Source organism: Peromyscus eremicus, chromosome 8a (assembly GCF_949786415.1).
Source record: "Peromyscus eremicus chromosome 8a, PerEre_H2_v1, whole genome shotgun sequence".
Taxonomy (NCBI): Eukaryota; Metazoa; Chordata; class Mammalia; order Rodentia; family Cricetidae; genus Peromyscus; species Peromyscus eremicus.
Window position 1 is genome coordinate 17239931 of NC_081423.1, and position 21203 is coordinate 17261133.

Consider the following 21203-nt stretch of genomic DNA (forward strand, 5'->3'; position numbering starts at 1 on the left):
CACACACACACACACACACGCACATACACACACTCACAGGCATGCCCCTTTGATCTCCGAAGGGGACTCCATTGACAAGCTCTTAATCGCAGCTGCCTGTGCAGGGCTGTGCTCTGAAGTCCCGAGTAATGGGATTTGGCGCTTCTGATCTATCTGGGCTGGCTGCTCCCCCTGTTATAGGTGGACATTTTTTTTTCTGTTGCTTCTTTTTTCCCCCCTTATTGGAAAAAAAAAAAATGCTCCTTAAACCGTGCCGATTTGAGGCGGCTTGTTGCCGAGCCCAGGCATGGTGGTCAGGACACCAAGGGCCTGGGCTAGTCAGGGGGTCTTTGAAGCCGCCTCTGTGTAGAATCTGACATGAGAGACCAACCAAGGCGGTTTTCGGGCCCGTGGTGGTGTGGTGTGGCTCCATTCTGCTCATAGTCTTTCTTTTGTCTCCTCCCTTGACCCTTCTACGGACCATGCGGGGTGAGGATCCAAAGTGAAGGTTCGGTGGGAGAGTGTGTGTGTGCTGAGGGTGGGGTGGGCTGAGGGCACAGCCACAACCACAAGAACAATGGGCTACAAGGACCACCGACATCCACCTGTCCACCCATTCTTCCATCCATCTGGCCACCCGCCTGGCTTACCTCACCTGCCTGGCTCCAAGTGCCTGATCGCGCCCCGCTGTCCCGCTATCCGCCATGATGGGCTTGGCTGTCCGTCCGAGCACTTTCAGCCACTCCAGGAAGCGGGTCCCTGCTCTTGGCCACTGTGTGGCTGGGAGACAGAAGCGTGACTCTAGGCTGCAGCTCAGGCTCCTGCCGCCTATTGGCTGAGGCAGGGACCAGATGACGGGCCTCAGAACCCTATGGTAGCCATGGCAACCAGCCCCTTTAGACACCGCCACCCCCCAAGCCACTCCTATCTGCGGAGGGCGCAGGCAGTGCTGCCCGTGGCCCCATGCCAGTGTCCCTTCAGAGGGGCATTGGCAGCGGCTACACAGTAACCGGCCCCACTATTAGACATTTTTGCTGTATGCTTCATACATGTCCCATGTGAGGGGGTCTCTGTCCACCTCGTGGCCTTTCCTGAGATGTAACATGTCCTACTTGATTTCCTGGCTGAGATAGAAATGATGATCTTTGGAGCCCATGCTGAAAAAAGGATTTCAGGTCAGGCTTGCCCCAGGGGCTGAAGGCCAGGCCTACACTGGTGAAAAACAGTGAGGAGTGGGGAATGGTGGGCAGTGGGGGAAAGAACAGGGAGAAACCCCACCCAACCCCAAGTCGGAAGAGCCAAGCTTTCAGCCTACCTCGGAGGGAAGTTCGTCAACATTGTCTCTGCTCACAAAGCACTCTACACTCTTACTGTAATGTCCCTGATGCCAGGAACCTCCCACGGCCCTGAGTATGGCCCTGCTCTCCGTGAACCTTGGGTCCCCAACTTGGCAAAATTCTGGAACCCTTCTCTGGGTACAGGGCCTTCTGGAAAACACTGTACCTCCAGAGCCAACTAGCATCAGTCCCCAGCAAGACATTCCAGGATACACCAAGAACAGAGAGTCTCAGCAAGAGTATGACGTGTCATCCCTGCATAAACTGCCCCTCCTGGTTACAGGCCTTCGAGCAACCTTGAAGCCACCAACATCCCAGTTCTGTGACATTCAGAAACAGCCCAATCTGTTCAAACGCCGCTGGGAACAGCACTTCCTGGTCAAGAACCCTGCAAAGGCCTGAGAGTTCCAAACAGTATCTCACTTCCTAACACGAGACCAGACCACACCTGCTGGACATAATGTCTTGATGAGCACCCTCAGGGCTTCCAGGAACAGGTATGATTCTCTAGGTCCTTACAGAAGACGAGAACCTGGCACATCCCAGGAACCTAAGTGGCCAATGAAGAGTGCCTTGCCAAGACTAGAGGGACCACAGAGCCAAGAGAACCTGAAACATGCTCCAGGGGTTCTTACTCCAAAGAAGCAGGTGAGAATAAGCAGGCTGGTCTTAGGGATCCAAGCTTGAAATGGTTGACTCAGTGACCAGCCCCAGTATGGCTCAACTGCTTCGCACTAGCCAGGCCTAGTGCCTCCCGAGCTGCTGACACAGGGCAGCACCTCAACCTGAAGGGTCGCCTTACCATGTTGGAGACCACCAGTGGACAAGTCTCATCCATGGGCAGGGTACGGGTGGGAACGGCAGCCTGGGCCATTCTAGAGCACAGTGTGAACTTAGAGAGGTTGGAATGAGCTGTAGCCGGTGAGCTGGGGGGATGTGGAGCTCCTCATGCTGGCTGAGGTCTTCCAGCCCAGGGATCCAGCTTCGGATGGCTCAGAATGGACAGAAGACCCGGGTAACCTCTGTTAGCAGGAAGGGCTCAAACTGCCAGGAAACCACGGTGTTAGCACAGACCAAGGCAGGAAGACTGCCATGCACAGGGAGGAGTGAGCTGAGAGAGCTGACCTCTAGTGGCTCCCTGGGCTCAGAACAGGGTCAAAGGTGCCTGCGCAACCCCTCAGGGCCTGCCCACCCACCCCTACCTCCCTAAATACCTCTATATTTAGGATTCAGCATATAAGTGAGACTCTCAGACAAGCCAGGTAGAGCTCTGGGCTGGACCTACAAGGCATCTCATGTCATCTCCCCTGTGAGTGGCAGAGACCCGCTTGGGCCTTGGTCTCACTTCTAAATGGAATGATGAAGTCACAGCTTCTCAGGTCTCCACTGCCCAGCCCCAATGTGCAGGAAGAGCAGCAATGAGGAATCACAGCAGCAACGACACAGCCTCCCACCCTTGTCCCCACAGCCGGCGACAGTCCTTTCAACATCAAGGCTGACCTCAGACCGTTGTCATAAAACGGGGAGTTCTTTCTGCCTTCTGCAGGTTGATCTTAGTACACACCCCCAGTGCAGGCTCTTAGTACACACAGCAGATGGACAGGTTGGTTCACGGGCCCAGAAAGAACTAGGGAGGCTGGCTAAGGCAGCTGAAGTGGACGGAGGCTTAGGGCTCACGGCGGGCAAGGAAACAGGCAGAGAGTGATGTCCCAGACAGGTGCCCACAGCTTGCACCTCAGTTCCTATTCCATGTGTGGTGTGGATTATTAACACAGGCTTGCCTCAGTGTGTATGTGCATGCATGTGTGAGCAGAGACACTCAGTGTTACCCCACCCCCACTCTGTAAGCTGGGACCCCCTCACCACACTCAGAAGACAGCACAGTGTATAGATGGTCGTTTGGGATCTACCTCTGACCTGAGTCATTTTACTGGAGGAGGAGATAAGCTAATCGTTTACTATAGAACATCACAGTTTTCTGACTCAAAATGTTTCTGAAGTTGGGTGTTGCTCATATCTAACATCTACAATTCCAAAACTTAAGAGGGTGAGGCATTAAGCTTGCCTCAAGTTCAAAGCCTTCCTGGGCTAAAGTGAGACCCTGTCTCAAAACAAAACAAAACAAAAAAACCAAAAACAAAAACAAAACAAAATTGTATTTGTGAAGATGGAACAAAGAACAAAGAACAAATACCACACTCCACTAGAATGGGGCTATTCTTGAACCTGGGCCAGGGCCACACCAGAGTGTACCTCAGTTCTGCCTGGCCTTCTATTAGAAAATGAAACCACCTCAGATTTCAGCAGTAGTGACTAGCAGGGACTTGCTCAGGCCATACCCAGCACCTGTCACTGGCAGCCACACCAATGGCCACCCTGAGCAATTTCTCAGTAACCCTCAATCCCTGGTCCAGAACCACAACCTGGCCTGTTCTGACTGTATCTCTCAAGGCAGCCACAGGTCTCTTGAGGCCCCAGGAAACTGACACAAGAAATGCTATAGGACCTAGCCAAGCCTGTACATTCCAGCCCTTGGGAGAGACAGGACATGAAGATCTGGAGTTCAAGGCCAGCCGAGGCTATGTAGTGGGACCTCATCTCCAGAAGAATAAGCAACAACAACACAACAAAAAACTCTGCACAGGTCCTGCTTGACCCACGCCTTGGCAGTGAGAAAGGAGATAGATAATCAAACAGGTAGCTAGCTGCACCAAGCCAGACAGTCAGGATAACTATTACACATCCCAACAAGGTCCTAGACCTAGCTGGAAGAGATTGGTTTAAATTTAAGACTTGATTTTAAAGCCAGTGATGTGGGAACCCTATGATTTAAACTACTAGGCAAAGCCTTGTGAGTCCACCAAGGCAATAGATGACCGAGTATTGTTTGCTTTAGGTTAATAAAAAAAAAAAAAAAATTGAGACAGGGTTTCCTTTTGTAGCCCTGGCTGTCCTGGAACTAGCTCTGTAAACCAGGCTAGCCTCCAACTCACAGAGATCTGCCTGCCTCTGCCTCCCAAGTGCTGGGATTAAAAGCATACGCCACCACTGCCCGGCTGGTAAAAAAATTTTTTAATTACAGTCATCAAGATGGCTGAGCCAGTAAAGACACTTGCCATTAAGCTTACTGTCCTGACTTTGATCCCTGGAACCCACATGGTAAAAGGCAAAGAATCAGCTTCCACAAGTTGTCCCCTGACCTCCACATGGATGCCACGGCATGTGCAAGCTCACACGCACACTAAATAGAAGTCATTTAAAATTGTGAACCTAAGAATTACACACAGTGCAAGCCCTGCAGGGGCAGAGAGGCCAGAATAGACAGCAAAGCCTGAGGAACACCCCGAGGCAAGCCCCCATCCTCAGGGATCTGTGTGAGCCCTGCCACACCGGCAGACCGGCTCCAAGCAGCTTTGGATTGGCCATCATAAACACAACCAAGCATGGGCACTCCTATTGCTCCCCCTCAGAGGATCCCACTGTCCACACTCTGTGGCCAGGCCAGTTCTCGGTCAAGCAGGTAGCTAATGCTCCCGTTTACACCAGCCAGGTGTGGGGCTCTGGGAACTCAGCTCGCACTACCACCTCATCTTCCTCCACACACAGCTAGGGAGACGCTCCCTGTCCTCTCCAGAGAAAGGAATAGGTTTCAGTGCTGATGCCTCTGAGACACTAGCTCTCAGGGCAAAAGAGGCCCCAAGGTCATTGGCCTGCCTTCCTACCTCAAGCCACAGCCCTAACCACAAGGTAGAGGGGAGCAGTTAAGGATGGGGGTGCTGAAGTCATGGCCTTTAAGTCCATGTGGCCCCATCGCAGGGCAGGTGCTGACGAAGCCCTAGACCCAGGAAGCTTTCCTGCTTTAGCTCCGCAGGGCATACTGCACAGACCTGAGCCGGGCCCCAGGCTCCCTTCCTCTGCCCTGGAGAACATTCCACAACAAACAGGAATGTACACTGGCAGGGAAGAAGCTCCATCTTGCTGTACCCTTGATGCCTCCACCATGAGGGACCTCTTCTCTAAGGAAGTTGAGCAACAAAGGGGACATCAGCCTCCGCAGCTCAGCAGGGCCAGCGGCTACAGCTGGACAGTGCAAATAGTTCACCTGGGTTTCTGTGACAGGGGAATGACCAGGCCAAGAACACGCAGAAGGATTGCAGACTCCCAGGCAAACCAGTACACTTTACTGCGGCTCAGACTGCCCCGGACTTTACTTATTCCAGCCTAAGAACTATAATGCTGTAAGTACTTGACCAGCTTGGACAGGCATCTGCTCTGCTCCAGACCTCCGAGAGTCCTGGCACAGAAGGGTTCTCTGAAAAGTCTACTACAGGAGCTGTGTGGTCAGCACATGTAAAGCAGGGTTCGCCCACTGCCCACAGGTGTCCTCGTGCCCACCCCAACTGTGTCCACAGTGCTAAAAGCCCCCAGGGGAGGCTGAGCCCGGAGGTCAGGCGTGGTCACCAGCTCTCTTCTGCACCACTGCTGGGCTGGACAGAACCTGCTCCTGCAGCCGCTGGACCAGCTCCTCTACGTAGACCTTGAACAGGGGTACAGGGTCCTGAAGGGGAGAGGTCATGGTAAGGCTCAACGTAGCCCAGAGATGGAGCTCTAGGGAGGGTGGTAGCCAGCTGCTTCTAACTAAACATGGAGAGAACATGGGGTCTGGAAGAGCCAGGGATGGGCAGACTCACATAAGACTGCGTTCCAGGACAGCCAGGGCTACACAGAGAAACCCAGTCTTGGAAAAACAAAAACAAAACAAAAAAAGACTGCTTGGCATCCCGGAGGGCAGAACCTAACCACCAGAACAGGATTGCTTTCTCTTGGACACCAAGAGTCACACGCCTTCCTCTGGCTTCCCTATACTGGCGGCCACTACAGGCTCTAGACTATTCTGGGACACAGACACAAAAGAAAGATCCTAGGGGATGCTGGGTGGCCAAGTAAACACCTAGTGCCAAAGGTCCCTAAGCATTCAGGGGAAGAGGGAAGGACCTCAAGAGAGGAAAACTGCCATGCTTCTTCAAAGTGGCAGGAACCAAATGTATAGCAGTATTTAGGTGTGGCAGTCCCCAAATGCTAGTCTCTCTCCAAAGCAGCCCCCCATTACTCAACCTCAGTGGCCAGTTCACAGGTGCTCACCTTTTCCTCCAGAAGTCTCTGTTTCTCCACAGCCTCCTCCAGCGTCAGGCCAACCCACTCGGCCTCTGCCTCCGGGATGACAAAACTCTGAGCAAGCAGCAGAAAGCCTCGGTGAGGTACAGGGCCAGGCCAGAAGCCTCCAGCAGCAAGCGGGATGGGGAAACTCTCACCTTGTACTTGTCATAGATGGCTGCTCTCCGTTCAGGGTCATCAGGATGTAGCTGGGGGTCCTGGCGAGCAAGCCTCAGAAGCATCCCTCGCTTCAGGTCCATGCCAAACTTGGAACACAGGTCTTCCTTTGGGGTCTGGCAGAAGATTCACATAGGGCCAGGTGCTACAGCAGGGTCCCCCCCACCCCATCAGCTGACCCTGTAGGTTCCTCTTCAGCTGGTACCCCTAAGCTAGACCAGAGCAGACCAGGCATTGCGATCGGCACCAGCAGACAAGTCTATGTGGGTCAAACCCAAGGCAATCCCCAGGGAAGGGTAATCAGTGGCTACGTTCACAAGCGACCTTCCTGAAGGCAAAAAGCTTCCACTGGGGCTGCACCAAAGAGGACTCAGTCCCACTGTGTTTTGCTAAGGCTTGTAATGGCTACCCTGGGTGTTATGTACTGCCCCCACTCCCCCGGCCCCATGAAGTGCTGCTTTGCACCTCCCTTGATTGACAAGACCCTGTAGTGCACTAACCCCTGCTTGCCTTGAGAATATAGAAGTCAAACCCGTAGGCCTCATCAATGAGATCCAGGGTCCTCATGGTCACAGTCACAGTGAACTTCTTGTCCAGGATTTCACTGTAAAGCTCCCGAGTAAACAGCTGAGGCTTCCACACCTTCTTCACTCTCGCCGAGAGCTGAGTGTGCAAGAGAGACCTGTTGACTGCTGGGGTATGTCCCTACAGATCAAGTGGCCCCCAAAGCATCTTCCTGGGAGCTGGGCTATGTGAGGCTTGCCCTCTTCCTTTCTCAGAGGCTCCACGGACGCTGGACCTGGATGCCCACATAGGTGTCTGCTTCTCTCAGGCTAGCCCTCATGTTGCTGGCATGTGTTCCAGATGCTGGCACAACTGAAACCCAGCAGCCACAGGCAAGCAAGTGGCATCCTGGAAGGCCTGAAACGCTCTCCTCCCACAACGCTTGGCTAGGAGCAGCGTTCCACCAGAATGATCGATTCCAGGCTCTGCACCTTGGAAGCTGCCTGAATCCAAGCATCATCTCAGTCTTTATCAGTTTTATGTGGGAGGAGCAAAGGTCCCGTCACAAGAATTAGGCAAAGGCTTATAGAAACTGGCAGGTGACAACCAGATCTCACCTCTCCCTCCTCTTCAGCACAAGCCTCAAATCTATCCTTCCTTTCTTTTCTCTGTGGTGCTAGGGATTTGAACCCAAGATCTTAAATAAGCTAGGAAAACACTCTATCACCTTGCTCCATCACAGCCCCACTTAATTCTTACTTTTGGCTACCTGACCAGGACCTCCCCACTTCAGGACCCACTAGACTTTGCCATTGGAGTTTTCCAGATCCTCGCTGCTCCACTTGTTAGCATACTTCGTAAACCAAACGCTTGTGTCAACCACGCAGTTGGTCCGCAGCGCTCAGAGCAGAGCCTGCCCAATAAAGCATGCAGAACCGCCGAGATGGCCCGCACCCACCTTGTCGTTGTTGGCATATCTGTAGCCCAAAATCAGGCCCTCTCCACCCCAGAGCCCCTGCTGGGACTCTGGAGGGTAGTAAATTGGAATGGGTACGTCCTGAACACGCTCGCGCTGCCCGTTCTTGGGGTTGATCTTGAACTTGGCCCCGTGAGGTTTGTAGTGTACCGGGCTCGGCGTTCGTTCTTCTTCCAGCGAGCGCAAGAAGTGGGCGGGCAAACGCGCGTAGATGCCTCGCCGCAGCCGCAGCTTCTGCCACAGGTACACAGGATACTTGTGCAGAGGCATCTCGCGACCCTCTATCTCCCGGAGTTGCGCGCCCGCGCCAGCCGGAACCGGAACCGGAACCAGAAGGCGTCACCGAACGTGCACCTTTGCTCACTGCCGATTGGTAGCAACGCCTATCCGTCTAAAACAATCCCCTTGACTCCGCCTTCTTTAGGGACCGTGGAAAACTATCTGAGAATGCAATGGTTCAAGGCACCGTCTACCAAGTGCAGCCCAGGGGTTCCCCAGAAGCTTTGATAGGCCTGTTAGGGACAGCCAACCTTAGTCTAGACTCCCTTTCCCTCCAGGGACGCAAGAAAAATAAATAAATAAATAAAACACTCATTTGGTTTGAAAAATCATTGTAGAATATTAAATTCATCAATTACATAAAAATATGCCTTCATAGAACAGTTTAACATTTTATCACTTCCCCCCAGTAGTATATACATGTTTCCCCTTTCAGGGACTAAAGTGTGCTTTGGTGGCCAAATAAAGGGTGTCAGTAGCTGGGGGAGTGGCCCAGAAAGCCCAAATCCTGGACAAAACCAAGAAAAAAAGGCTCCAAGGCCACAGAGCAGTTGGGTCTCATAGCAGGACAGGGCACCACTGCACCAATCAGCTCAGAGCTCCCAGGAGGCACCAGTAAGACTGGGCTCCAGAAGCCACCTCAAGCCTCAGCTGACCCAGTAGGGGGGGTCAGCATCCTAGGGCCTAGAGCCAACACAAAAGAACGCTCACTAGACTAGGGCCTAGGACCTTTCGGATGAGGAGGGCACACCAGTACAGCAGTGTGTGCCTTCTGGGGCCACACCTCACACAGCTGAGCAGCCTGCTACTCTGGGCTCTTCCCAGGATCTGTGATTCCAACAGAGAATGAGGGATAATGCATGGCACCCCAGGTTCTTAGCAGCTTTTGAACTCTACCACAGTAACTGCAGCAACAAAGCATCCCCACGCCAAGGCAGGATGGTACATGCTGTCAGGGACAGTGGGCTCTGTGGACTCAGGATTCCTTGCCTTGTAGGTCTCAAATCACAGCTTCACAAACGAATGGGAAAACAGGGATCCCTTATCTCTATCTTCAACCAAAACATATCAATCTGTCCACACATGGTACCCGTGGTCTCCAGCTGAGACCTACAGAGGACACGGGCAGCAGCCACAAAGATTTTGGGGTGGAGTCCTCTCCTCTGGAGAAAGAAGCCAAGGGTCGCAGGACAATTTTATTCAGATGGAAACCTGGCTGGGGCTAGATAGGCACCTCTCTTTGTTCCTGTCCTAGACGAAGAGGTCATCAGAGTATCAGGTGTCCTTGAGGCAGCCACATCACGTCACTGTGTACAACTCATCCCGATCGTTCCTGCAGATCTGGTACTGACAGGGCAACTTCTGCAAGCAGGGCCAGGACTCAGCCTGCTCCTCTCGTGGTGGCAGAAGGAAAGCTGCGCTACCAGCCAACAGGATGTGCCAAATGCTGTGCGTGTAGTAGTAGTTTTCACTGGTCATCATGGAAGTATAGATGGTGATGCCTACAGCAGCCATGGAGATGCCAGGCAGGAGGTAGAAGACCCAGCGCTGCCACGAGGTAGGGTAACACTGACGCCGGTGCCCACAGCGGTACATCTGGAGTGAACGGCCACATGAATGTCAGTGCCAGCCAAGTGCAACTACAGTTTCACGGGGCTAAGGGGTCTATCTAGATCTAGACAACACATGGACTCATGGCTAAGACCTCAGGCACACGGCTATACTGGGGTCTATGGGCAGGCGGCTCTACTGGCTCTGAGCAGATGTGGAGTTTTGGAGTCCTTCCAGCAAAACTGGGATCATAACCAGAATGAAGGCCTGGCTCTCTTCTCCCTGAGTCTAAACAGAACCTATGTGCTCTGTTCCTTACCCACATGGAGGCCATGATCACAAAGGCAAAGAGGCAGGGTCCCATCAAGTTCCAGATGCCTCTGCGATCCATCTGCAAGGACATGGCGATGACCAGTGTACCCAGGACAAACAGGATCTGGCAGAGACACAGGGATGGTTTGTGGGGTCATGGGAGCCTTTGGCTAGAATCACCTGTGATGGCACAAGACACAACAGGTACTGGTGGCCAGGTATGCCAGGTACCCATTATCAGTTTCCCACGATTCTGGCACATCTGCCAGCTCCTCTTGGAATTATTGGCAGATTTTGACCATTCCTGCTCAACCACCTAGGAGGGAAGTGTCCTCCGTCTAGCCCCTTTACTGTGTCCGAAGGTGAACCTTAAGGACTAGGTGATGATACCCACTTCTAATGGGCAGTGTTGTACACATCTACATGATCCTGCACACCAAGCCTTCCAGGGTCTCCCATCAGGATGGCCTTGAATGCTGCCTTGGAGGGGATCCCATACCCTGAGTCCATCAGCACATCTCCCCACAGCCTGAAAGTTCATACCCTTAACATTCAGCCCACAGGATTCTCCAGAATTTTCCTCACCTACTTTTTTTTTAATATAATCATGGAGCTTCTAAACGTGCCCCTAATAAGTAGTACCCAGCCTGCAGACAGAGGACATAGTTCACAAGCACCAAAGAGTCATCTCCACTGTCCAGCTGCTGTGTAAGTCCCCAGAGTGCCCTAGGACAAGGAACCCAGGGGCATGGTTGAAGCTTCTCAGGGAGGCCTGGCCTGGCTCCTCGTTGAGATTAGGGTCCTGGACCCCCATCTGCCTTCCTGGAGCTCTCTGATGACCACACCTTTCCTTCACAGCTTCCTATGACTTCCTCCAAGAACGGCTAGTTATCATGTAAGATTTGATACCCACCCCTTTCTGTTTTATCCCTCTTTGCCACTCCACATTCTGTATGTGAGGGCCTCTGCTTCCCTGGAGCCCAGGCTCGGCATCGGAGGCCACTCACCTGTTTCAGGATTGTCTTCAGACGGGCCATGCAAAGAATCGTCACCCAAGTGGACGCCCCAGAGCCCAGAAAGTCGCAGTACTGAAGCGTGTCATAGCTGAGGATGCACAACACCGCCTCCCCGGGCTGGTCACAGGCGTGGTAGAACTGTGAGGCGAAGCAGTGAGCAGCGGCCCTGACCTCCCCACCCAAGGTTCCCGAAGGGATCAGGGCCAGCCCTACCGTGGAGAAGAACATGGTGTAAAAGTAGACGGAGGCCTCGACCAGGAAGGAGCGCTGTACTGACACCGCGATGGGGGCCAGGAACATGAGGTTGCTGAGTGTGAGCAGCAGCGCTGCGGCCTTCTGCTGGGCCACAGTCTGGGCTGTGCTGTTGTCTGTGCAGCTCCACCCGCGCCAACCTAGGGGGCCACACAACACCTACCGTGTGCTGGAGGCAGAGAGGAGGCTTCTGAACCTGCAGGCCCCTCCCTCACCCAGAGGGAGGCTGTATAGACAAGCCTAATGAAATCCGCAGGTGTGGCAGGAGGAAACTGGTACTGATAGAAACTGGCATAGGTAAGTGGTGGGCAGGCATGGGCAAGAGGGGACAGCTGTGGGCAGGTTGGGACCAATGTGGAAGAAGCATGTAGACATGGGGAAGTCTGGTCAAGTATGGGCACTCACAGCGGGTGTGGGCAGGTGTGGAGGGTATGGATAAGCACAGCTGGTGTGGGCAGTCACGGGCGGTGGGAAACAGGTGTGGACAGGTGTGCGTAGATATGGGCATGTGTGGGCAAGTATGCCCTGCTGTGAGCGGGCATGAGCTTGGAGAAAGGTATGTGAACAAGTATGTGTAGATAGGGGCAGGGATGAATAGATATGAGTTGGTAGGGACAGATATAGAAATACGTGGACATGTAGGGACGAATGTGGCAAACATGGACAGATGAGAGCAAGTGTGACTATGTAGAAACTGCCATGAAAAATGTGGATCAGCATGCAGTCACGGAAAAAGTGTGAACACTTGGACATAGGCATGGACAAGTACAGGCAAGGGAAACAGTTGTAGGGGCCATGTGGGTATGGGCAGTCAAGCAAGGGCAGGCAGGATGTAAGCAATGGCAGGGTCAGGCAGCAACGCCTCCCGTGCAAATGCCTCAGTGCCTGTATGTCTGGAGGGCTGTGGGGGGAGGTCACGAGAAGCATGGGGAGCACGGGGAGGAGTAGGAGGGAGCTCTGCTCTGCAGGATCGTGCTCACCTGCTTTACAGCTGCAGCCTGCATACAGATAGCCATATCTACGGAGCAGGAGGCACTGGCCATAAGGCCCACAGTCATTCAAACAGGGCACCAGATACAAGATGGTCTCCACATGAGCTTTAGCCTGCTCACAGTCCCTGCAAAGGAAGGGCCTGAGGAGGCTGGGTGTGGAGCTCTGCTGGTCACTCCACCACTAGGCCCCCCAAGCCCAGAGCTCAGCCCTCCAGGCTCCAACAGCTGAAACACTCATTCCCCCTACCAGTGCTGTTGTGAGGTGTGGGCAGGAGGAAAAGGAGAACCCCTCCAAACACACAGACGCTTCCCTTCATTGCTACCAGCCCATGTCATGTTGCCCAGGCTACATACTCAGAACTCGCAGGGCATACAAGCTGCAAGGAGAGGTACCAGTTGTCTGTCTCCGGATAGGGGATGATGAGGTTGGCCACGTGAGAGGAGGCGCTCATAAACATGGGATAGCCCTGGAAGAAGGCTGCGTGGGGTGGGAGGGCCTGTCAGAGGGGGCTAGAGGGGCCAGTCAGTCTCTCCACCAAAACTGTCTACCCAGAATACCTGTGGTGCAGTTGAGTGAGGTGTTGAAGCCGAGGAAGGGAGAGGCAGCATTCACACAAGCTGCTACCAAGGTGCCATTTGTGACCTCTGTCTGGAAGGAGAAATGGTGCAGGTTAGCCATCGCCACCCCCTAGAAAGGTATCTCACCTGCCCACCTTGTATTTTAGCTCAGTTATGCTGGGTATTTTTTGCAGGGGTGGGAGGACTCCTGCTAGCCCAGGGTTCATCATGGCCTGAATTCCCTTCAGCGTCTCTGGTTCTAGCGAGTCCCCTGCCTATTTGCACAGATATAATTACGATAACTTCTGACAGGGACAGGGCTGCCCTAGAGGAAACCTTCTATCCTCCCATGGATCCCCTTCTGGCCGACGCTGTTGGTATTACTCTATGGACTGAAAGGGCCACCCCACCCCAGTCTCAATGCTGAATGACTCTGTACCCTGAGTTAAGCCCAGGTCACAAGCGACTGTAGACTGCTTCAGTGGGCTTCCAGAGGATACCTGGTTAGCCCTCAGGAGTATGATGAGAGAGCCCCCGCTGTCCATGCCTGTGTCAAGACGGAGCTGCATTACAGAAGGTATGTTTGAATGCACCAGCATGGAGGCCCCATTCAGGGGCTGGAAGTGTACAGACACCACGTCCGTGTCTTCTCTCATGACTGGATAGTTCAGGAGACAGAAGGGGCCACTGCCTGCCCCTCTACTCCTGCCCAGTCCCCAGTGGGCAGGGCTTTGGGGCAGCCGGCCCACAGAGGTGTCATAGCTCTGGTTTGGGTTGTTTTGCATAAGACGATGGAAGGTCACACTCCATGGCCTGCACACTGTCAAGAGGACAAGGGGCTCAGCCAGAGGAAAGCCTGGAATTTCGGGGGAGGTAGGCAGAGCCAGTCCACCCTTCCCGCCCAAGCGGCCCACCTGTAAAGGCAGCTTTAGCAGTGAAGACCATTGACACATGAGGTCCTGCCAGGCTCTCAACTGTCACCTGTAGCCACCGGCCCCAGGGTGGTGAGGACAGTAGCAAACGGCAGGCTGGAGTGAGGCCAGTGCAACTCAGCACCTTTTGGAAGTTTCTAGGCAGGGTGGATGCACCCACTGTGAGACGCACTGGGCAGCCGGGGCTCACACTGGACACACAGCCCTGCAGTTCCAACCGAAGCTCCTGGGTGTATTCAGGGACAAAGATCCTGTGGCAAGGTGGTGACTCAGACTCACTAGCTCATACTGTGAACTCACTTCTCTAATCTGCTTAGGGAAGGAAGGTCTCCGGCCTTTCTTCCCAGCCTGCCTCTAAGGTCCAGCCTTCTCACCAGCAGGATGAGACAGCGGCACCACCCACTCTGAACCCAAAGGTCGGGGCTACAGGACAGACTGGACTTCCCCATCTCCACTCACTTGAGGTAGCTGGGGTGGGAGAGCAGCGTCTGTGACAGGGGTACATCAGGTTCCAGGATGGAGACTTCAACCACCCTCAGGGCCAGCATATCAGGCTGGAAGGTGTGGGCACAGGTAGGAACAGAGCCCTGGGAGAGAACAAGGCAGAGGGTGATAGGGGTCAGAGAATGCAGGACGTAGGCCAAAGGAGAAGACCTTTGATGCAGGGACAGAGTTGAATCCAGACTCAGGCAGCTGAGAGTACAGCAAGGTCTGCCCCAGAGGTGGACACGAGGCTGGTGGTCCTCCATGCATCAAGGGGTTTGGCCTTCCTCCCGGGAGGTCAGCCCCCTCACCTTCACCTCGATCTTCTGGGACGAGGGGGGGAGGTGAGCAACCACGAACCAGTCCCCAGGGGCCGGGTGGGAGATGTTGACAGAGGTGTTGCCCAGTAGCATGGTACTCAACAATGTCCTGATGTGGAAAGAGGCCTGGCTCAAGGTGTTGTCGGGAAAGCTAGTGCCCAGCGGGTTGATGACAGGAGGGGCGCCATAGCGGAAATGCCTGGAAGAGATCAGGTCAAGGGTCAGGGATGGGGTTTCAGCCAGGCACGGGTGCTAGGGACAGAATATGGGGTACCTACACTGTGATTTCTACGTCGGTGCATGAGGGACCACTCTGGGACACATGGAGCAGCCAGCGAAGCAGCACTGTGTCTGGGGGCACTCGGAAGTGGAAGAGCCGGGCGCTGCCATACCAGCTGTAGAAGGACAGCTTCTGTGGGGCCTGTGAGAAGTGCTCAGACACCAGCCCAGCCTCTAGAAGGAAAAGGTAACAAGTCAGCTAGGTGGGACAGACAGGAAGAATGAGGCCCCAGGAGACAGAAGCTGCTTAGATATCAAGTCTTAGACCCACTCGGACTTTGATCTTAGCCGGCACCTAGACGTTGTCTGCAGTAATCAGAAGTTTCTCCTAATGATGAGCAGTTATCCCTCTGCCTCCTCTCCCTAGATGCCACTGCCTACTCACCACCAGGGACTTTGCCTTCTCACACTATAGCAACTTGCAAGCAATGAAGCCAGTGGCCCCCCAGCACCTACCACCTTCACGTGGACCCACCCAGGGCCACTGAGCTCTTTCTGTCTGTTGGTTAGTTACTTCCCTCCCTTGCACTAATCCTGGTGCATCCAGGCCAAGGGATGAAGACTGAAAATCAGCAGGAGCTAGTCGGGAAGGAGATCCCACCCCTGCAGATATCTGCCTTGACCAATGGACCATGGCAAAGGCTCCTCCCTCCCGTCTCACCTGTGAACGTCTCCTAACTACATGGGCAGGGAGGGAGGCTGGGTCCTGAAGGTAGCTGCCTCTCCAACCTGTTATGACTTAGGACACAGCCAGATCCCTACCCAGAAAAAGACCATGAGGGGCTTCTGTCCAGAAGCCTGGACAGTCATAAGAATCAAGGGACGGATGGGCAGAGGTGGAGCACACCTTTAATCCCAGAGCTTAGGAAGCAGAGGCAGGTGGATCCCTGTGAGTTCGAGGCCAGCCTAGCCTACAAAGCAAGGTTCAGGACAGTTAGGGCTACACAGAGAAATCCTGTCTCTCAAAAAACAAAACAAAACAACAACAAAAAACAAGGGCCAGGTGGCCTCTCTATTCCAAATGGGTGAGACCTCCAATTGCCCTCAGGGCACACATCCATGCACGGTGGTACAAAGACAAAGCAGAGGACCAGGCAGATAAACTACCCAGAGCCCCCAGACTAGGGCACCACGTGGCCCAGGCCCTGCCTCAGCTTACAAGCTCCTACCACATACCTAGTGCCAGCTCAGGCTTTGTGCCTGTATGGTCTTGGGTGTCCCTTACCTCGCTAGATGCCTGTATCCCTACGGATAGGCTAAGGTAGACTGCTTGTCCCTTTGTGGTTAATGAGTGATAAAGTGCTTGAAGAGAAACACAGCACTGTTGGCATCCTTCCCACTCAGGAAGCCTCCTTGTGCCCCACCGTGAAAGTGGGGCCTGCCTGGTTCCCCCAGGAGAGGGGAGAGGGAGTCAGGTGAGCAGCTGGCTTTCTCGCCAGTCATGTGACTCCTCCCAACAGAGGCACCTGGAGAAAACAGCCCTGCTGGAAGGAGGCTAAGGGAGCTGCAGAGGAGCCTGGCACGGGGGCAGGGCAGAGTGAGGCTCCCTCAGTGAATTCCAAGCTCTCCGGTATCCGCAGGTCCCATCCACCAGGTTGAGGCCTGAATGCCAGGAGCTGCTAAATGCCCTAGGGATAACGGAGCAGAAAAAAACAAAAACAAAACCAAAAAACTGTGAGGCAGAATATTGCTCTCTGAGCTAAGGCAGAGCAGATTCCTCATCCCCAGGACTGTGACCTCTGAGAAAGCCAGGTGAGAGGGGTCACCCTACAGTGTGCAACTTGACCTGCTAAGGGAAAAGCCCTTGGGTTGCCATGAATAAAGCCTTTGTGAGGAAGGACACTTGGAAAAGAGCTGATATCTGTGATGTTTGGATACTTAGATGAGACCTACTCAAGGTTGCCTTAATACCAGGTACCAAGCTCTCATGTCCAGGCTTCCTTGATGAAATACCCAATTATTTTGTTGAATGTATCAGACCTGGACAATGGGCATGATAGGGTGAGCCCCAAGTAATAGTTGGAAGGATGGGGAGGGCCAGCTGAACAAGCTCTTGCCCGCTCCAGACACCTCCCCCATGGGCATAAGGTTGGGTAGAGAGTGGGAAAAGAAAGTCCCTGAGATTTCCCTGGGAACCTGAGTGAAGGCATCCTGCCCCACACCTTCCAAACCCTAGCAAGTGTCAGAGATACTGCCCACCCACAGATAGAAGCAGCCATGGCAGCTGGGGGCGGGGGGAGGGAGAGGCAGGTGGATCTCTGAGTTCAAGGCTAGCCTGGTCTATAAAGTGAGTTCCAGGACAGTTACATAGAGAAACACTGTCTCGAAAAACCGGGGGGGGGGGGGGGGGGGGGGAGAAGAAAAGCAGCAGCAGCCATGGCCACAGAGCCACCTGCCCCTCACCTAGCCAATGACCCTCTCCTAGGCTTAATCACAGGGATGGAAGAGGAACAAATAGGATGTGGTATGGAGCAATCTATCAGAAGGTCTTTAGGGAACGTTGCCTCTCATTTCAAGCTGTGCCAAGTTCAGAAACCAGAAGAAACAGCCCTCAAAGCAACAAGAGTTCCGAGGAGCAACATCCCAGAGAAGTGGGGGGCTCGGTGGGGGGTGGAGGCTGGAAACGGGAAGTGGAAAGAGTCAGCGTCAGGAACTGTCTAAGGAACACCAAGTGGCACAAAGAACTGGGGAATTTCAGGCAATATTGGACAAGGAAAGGTACTCATCTTTCTCATTTCCAAATGTCTAGTCTCACTGTCAATTTCACTGTCGATCCCTGTCCTGCCTCAAGCAGAGCCAAGAGGGTCAAAGGTCTAGCAAACCATAGTCCAAGATGTCCCGGCTTAGAGAGCAGAAATGCAAAGAGCAGCTGGGAAACTCCCCTAGAGGAAGGACCCTTGCGTTACATTCATTCTGGTCAGCAAGCTTCTTTAGGGCCAGCTGGCAGTACAGCCGGTGAGAAGCAAAGCCAGTAATCAAGAGTGACCTTCCTAGGATTGGAATAGGAACATTCCTGGCTAGACCCCCTCGTCCAGAGTCCGGCCAACTTTCTCCAGCTCTACCCTTCTACCCGAACAAACGGTGGCCCTTGCACCACCACGGTTCGGCTATTCGTTGATAAAGTTCCTCTACTTCCCAGCTCTTAGGTGCCACAATCGCGCCCCCAAGCACAGGGCAGAGGGGCCGGAAGAGTACACTCCAAGTGAGCGAACTCGGCGGGCCCGGGGACAGAAAAGCGGGCGTGGGGATTTTTTTTTTTAGCCCCGGACGCCCCGCAGGGGGCGCAACCAAGAGTGAGAACATAGCTACATCGCCGCGCCAGGTGAGCGCACAGGTGCCCCCCGTGAGTCACAATCCGCCCCGCGCCCACCGCCCGCCCGCCCCCTGCCCCCGGCCCACGCCTCGGATGGCGCCGTAGGCCAGTGCGGGCTCACCGCTCTTCTTGCTGTCGCCGGCGGCGGCAGGCGGGGGCCGAGCGAGGAGCAGCAGTAGCAACAGCAGCGGCCCAGCCGCTGCCGCCCGCGCCGTGCCCCCGGCCCCAAGCCGGCCCATGGCTCCGCGCTCGGCCCGCGCTACCCCGCCCGCGTCCCGCGCCGCTCGCCCCCGCCTGGGCAGCCCCCGCCGCCTCTGCGGCCACCGCCGCTGCCTCTGCCCGAAGCTCCCATGGCTCGGCCAGACCTGCAGCCAGCGCCCCGGGCACTTCCGCCTCCGAGGCCCCGCCCCGCCCCGCAGGGAGCCGGCCTGCGGTCTAGGTCCCCAAGGGTGCGGGACCGCGTCACCTTGGCCAGAGGGGAGTTGAACACCAGGGACTCAGGAAGGTCGCATTTGGAGGGGACACGGATTCATGGCCGATCACGCACCTTAAGGGGATGGGAAGCACAGGATGGAAGGTCCTGTGGAATACTTTGGGGTACAGATGGCAGATGTCACGTGGGAGGCACAGGGTGAGGTGGGATACCAGGCAAAGGTCACGCGGGGCAAAGGGGTCACGCAGGACACAAGATGGGATGCTGAGCAGAGGGATCACACGGGACCGGGGTGGATTCAGGGCAGAGGGGTCTTCCGGGACAGGAGAGGGCACCGGAAAGGAGTCCCGAGGCATTGGAGGGTGGGGGAAAACGGTCGTAGGGGAGGTACCATGAGACTCATGGATAAAGTAGTCTTGTCGAAGGCGGGGAGGGGAGGGGGGGCCGACACGCAGAAGAGTTATATGGGACTCATTTGGGGACAGGAGACAGAATCACTTAAGACATGGGGACAGAGCAGAGGGGCCACGCAAAACGAAGGAACACAGAGTAGTGTAGGTGCGAACTGGAACCTGTAGGATGTTCAAACCCGGGGTGGGGTGGGGGGCTTGGGGGAGTAGTACAGAGCCCAACACTATGTAGGCCAGAATTAGCATCCCAGGAAAATGTGCGCTGACCTTGCCTTGAGGAACCGAATCTCCAGCTGCCCAAAGGGCCCTCATACACCATAACCACACACTGCCGCAAACGTATAAATGACTAAATGGAAGAGGGAAGGTGCTCTTTGCACCTCTGAAAATTGAATAAGTTTTATGTCAGTGTTGGACGAACAACTCTGGGTAGCAAAGGGATATATTCCAAACAAATTGCAGATACAGTTACAAACTAAAAGCTCTACAAGAGAACTTAGGGAAGTAAGTAGTCATGAGGAAGAGAAGGCTTTTCTAAGTAGGCATCCAATAAAGCAAGTAAAACTGAATTAAAGAATATATATACAAGCTGGTGGTGGCACATGCCTTTAATCTCAGCACTCGGGAGGCAGAAGCAGGCAGATCTCTGTGAGTTCAAGGCCAGCCTGATCTACAGAGTGAGTACCAGGAAAGCCAGGGCTATACAAAGAAACCTTGTCTAGGGGGAAAAAATTCATATATAAAAGTATACATTATATAAATTAATATATTTGTAACATCTATATATACATTTACAATATATATTTATATAATATGTATACTTCTATAAATTATGCAGGGCAGGTTGCAGCCAATTCTTCAAAGGGAAGTCATGAAAGCTGGTTGAGTGTGGTGGTTCTCTACTGAAATCCCAGTACTGGCTAGGCTGAAACAAGAAAATTGCTGTGGGTTCAAAGCCAGCCAGGGGTAGTACAGTGCTCCCTACATCAGTATCACTAGCCTCCTCACAGAAAATGATAAGGTCAAGGTGCTACAGGATTCCTAAAACATTATGCAATCAGAAGAACAAGACCTCCTCTTGTGTTAAATAGTGAGGCCATTTTTATCCTTTTGCCAAACAAATCAAAGATCAAAAAGCTTGATCTTTCATGGAAGATGGGGCCCAGATTAAGGATGTCTCCAGGGAGCCTTTGGACTCCGAAAATAGCCAAGGCCTGCAGCCAGACTCTGATTCTTCTGTTTGTCCTGCCTGTGTTTGTTTGCTGACAGGAACCCACCGTTATTCTGGTACCTATAATTGGTCATTAGAGTTTGGACATAGAATCTTGAAGTATCCACAGCGGATCAACTGTGATAGACTGTGGTTCCATGAGAAAAGGCCAGGTGTTTGGACCACACCTTTTCCCAGCATTAGGAAGGCTAGCCAATCTCTGAGTTCAAGGTCAGTCTGGTTTACAGAGGGAGTTCCAGGACAGCCAGGGATACAAAGAGATAGCCTGTCTCAACAAACCCCCTCCCACAAAAAATAAAAAAAAAATAGAAAAATGTAAAGTACTGTGTGATGATTGGGAACGGCCTACCACATACAGAAGCTTAGCTTAGCAAAAGACTAGGCAGAACAGTGTTGGAAAGCTGTTTTTGTAAAAATTGGGTTGGGGGAGTAGGTCCATTGTAGCTCATACTTTAAGTCCCAGCAGGAGGCAGAGGCAGGCTAATCTCTGAGTTTAAGGCCAGCATGGTCAACAGGGTGAGTTCTAGGATAGGCAAGGCTACACAGAAAAGCTTTGTCTCGGAGGAAAAAATAATTGTGTGGGAAAGTTCATATCTTGGGTTGGAAAGCTAGCCATGGGTTAAGAGCCCAGCACCCACATTGAGTGGCTCATAACCAGCTCCAGGAGATCAGATACCTCCTGGCCTCCTTGGCTACTCTCATATAAATAAAAATT

At 53.6% G+C, this 21203-nt stretch overlaps 2 protein-coding genes across 2 annotated transcripts; both read right to left on the bottom strand.

The window, feature by feature from the left end:
* Positions 1–5467: 5467 nt before the first annotated feature.
* On the bottom strand, positions 5468–8459 carry Mrpl28 (mitochondrial ribosomal protein L28). Its single transcript, XM_059270258.1, has 5 exons — positions 8110–8459; positions 7158–7310; positions 6629–6763; positions 6459–6545; positions 5468–5874 (listed from the first exon to the last, which is right to left on the bottom strand). The coding sequence occupies exons 1-5, from the start codon at positions 8395–8397 to the stop codon at positions 5764–5766; spliced, it is 774 nt and encodes a 257-aa protein (XP_059126241.1). The 5' UTR covers positions 8398–8459; the 3' UTR covers positions 5468–5763.
* Positions 8460–9589: 1130 nt separating this feature from the next.
* On the bottom strand, positions 9590–18672 carry Pgap6 (post-GPI attachment to proteins 6). The gene is made up of 13 exons (XM_059270259.1): positions 18536–18672; positions 15101–15275; positions 14814–15021; positions 14479–14606; positions 14002–14270; positions 13588–13907; positions 13088–13178; positions 12884–13007; positions 12518–12654; positions 11499–11677; positions 11277–11423; positions 10277–10393; positions 9590–10002 (listed from the first exon to the last, which is right to left on the bottom strand). Exons 1-13 carry the CDS (start codon positions 18651–18653, stop codon positions 9706–9708), a joined length of 2310 nt encoding a protein of 769 aa, XP_059126242.1. The 5' UTR covers positions 18654–18672; the 3' UTR covers positions 9590–9705.
* Positions 18673–21203: the final 2531 nt, after the last annotated feature.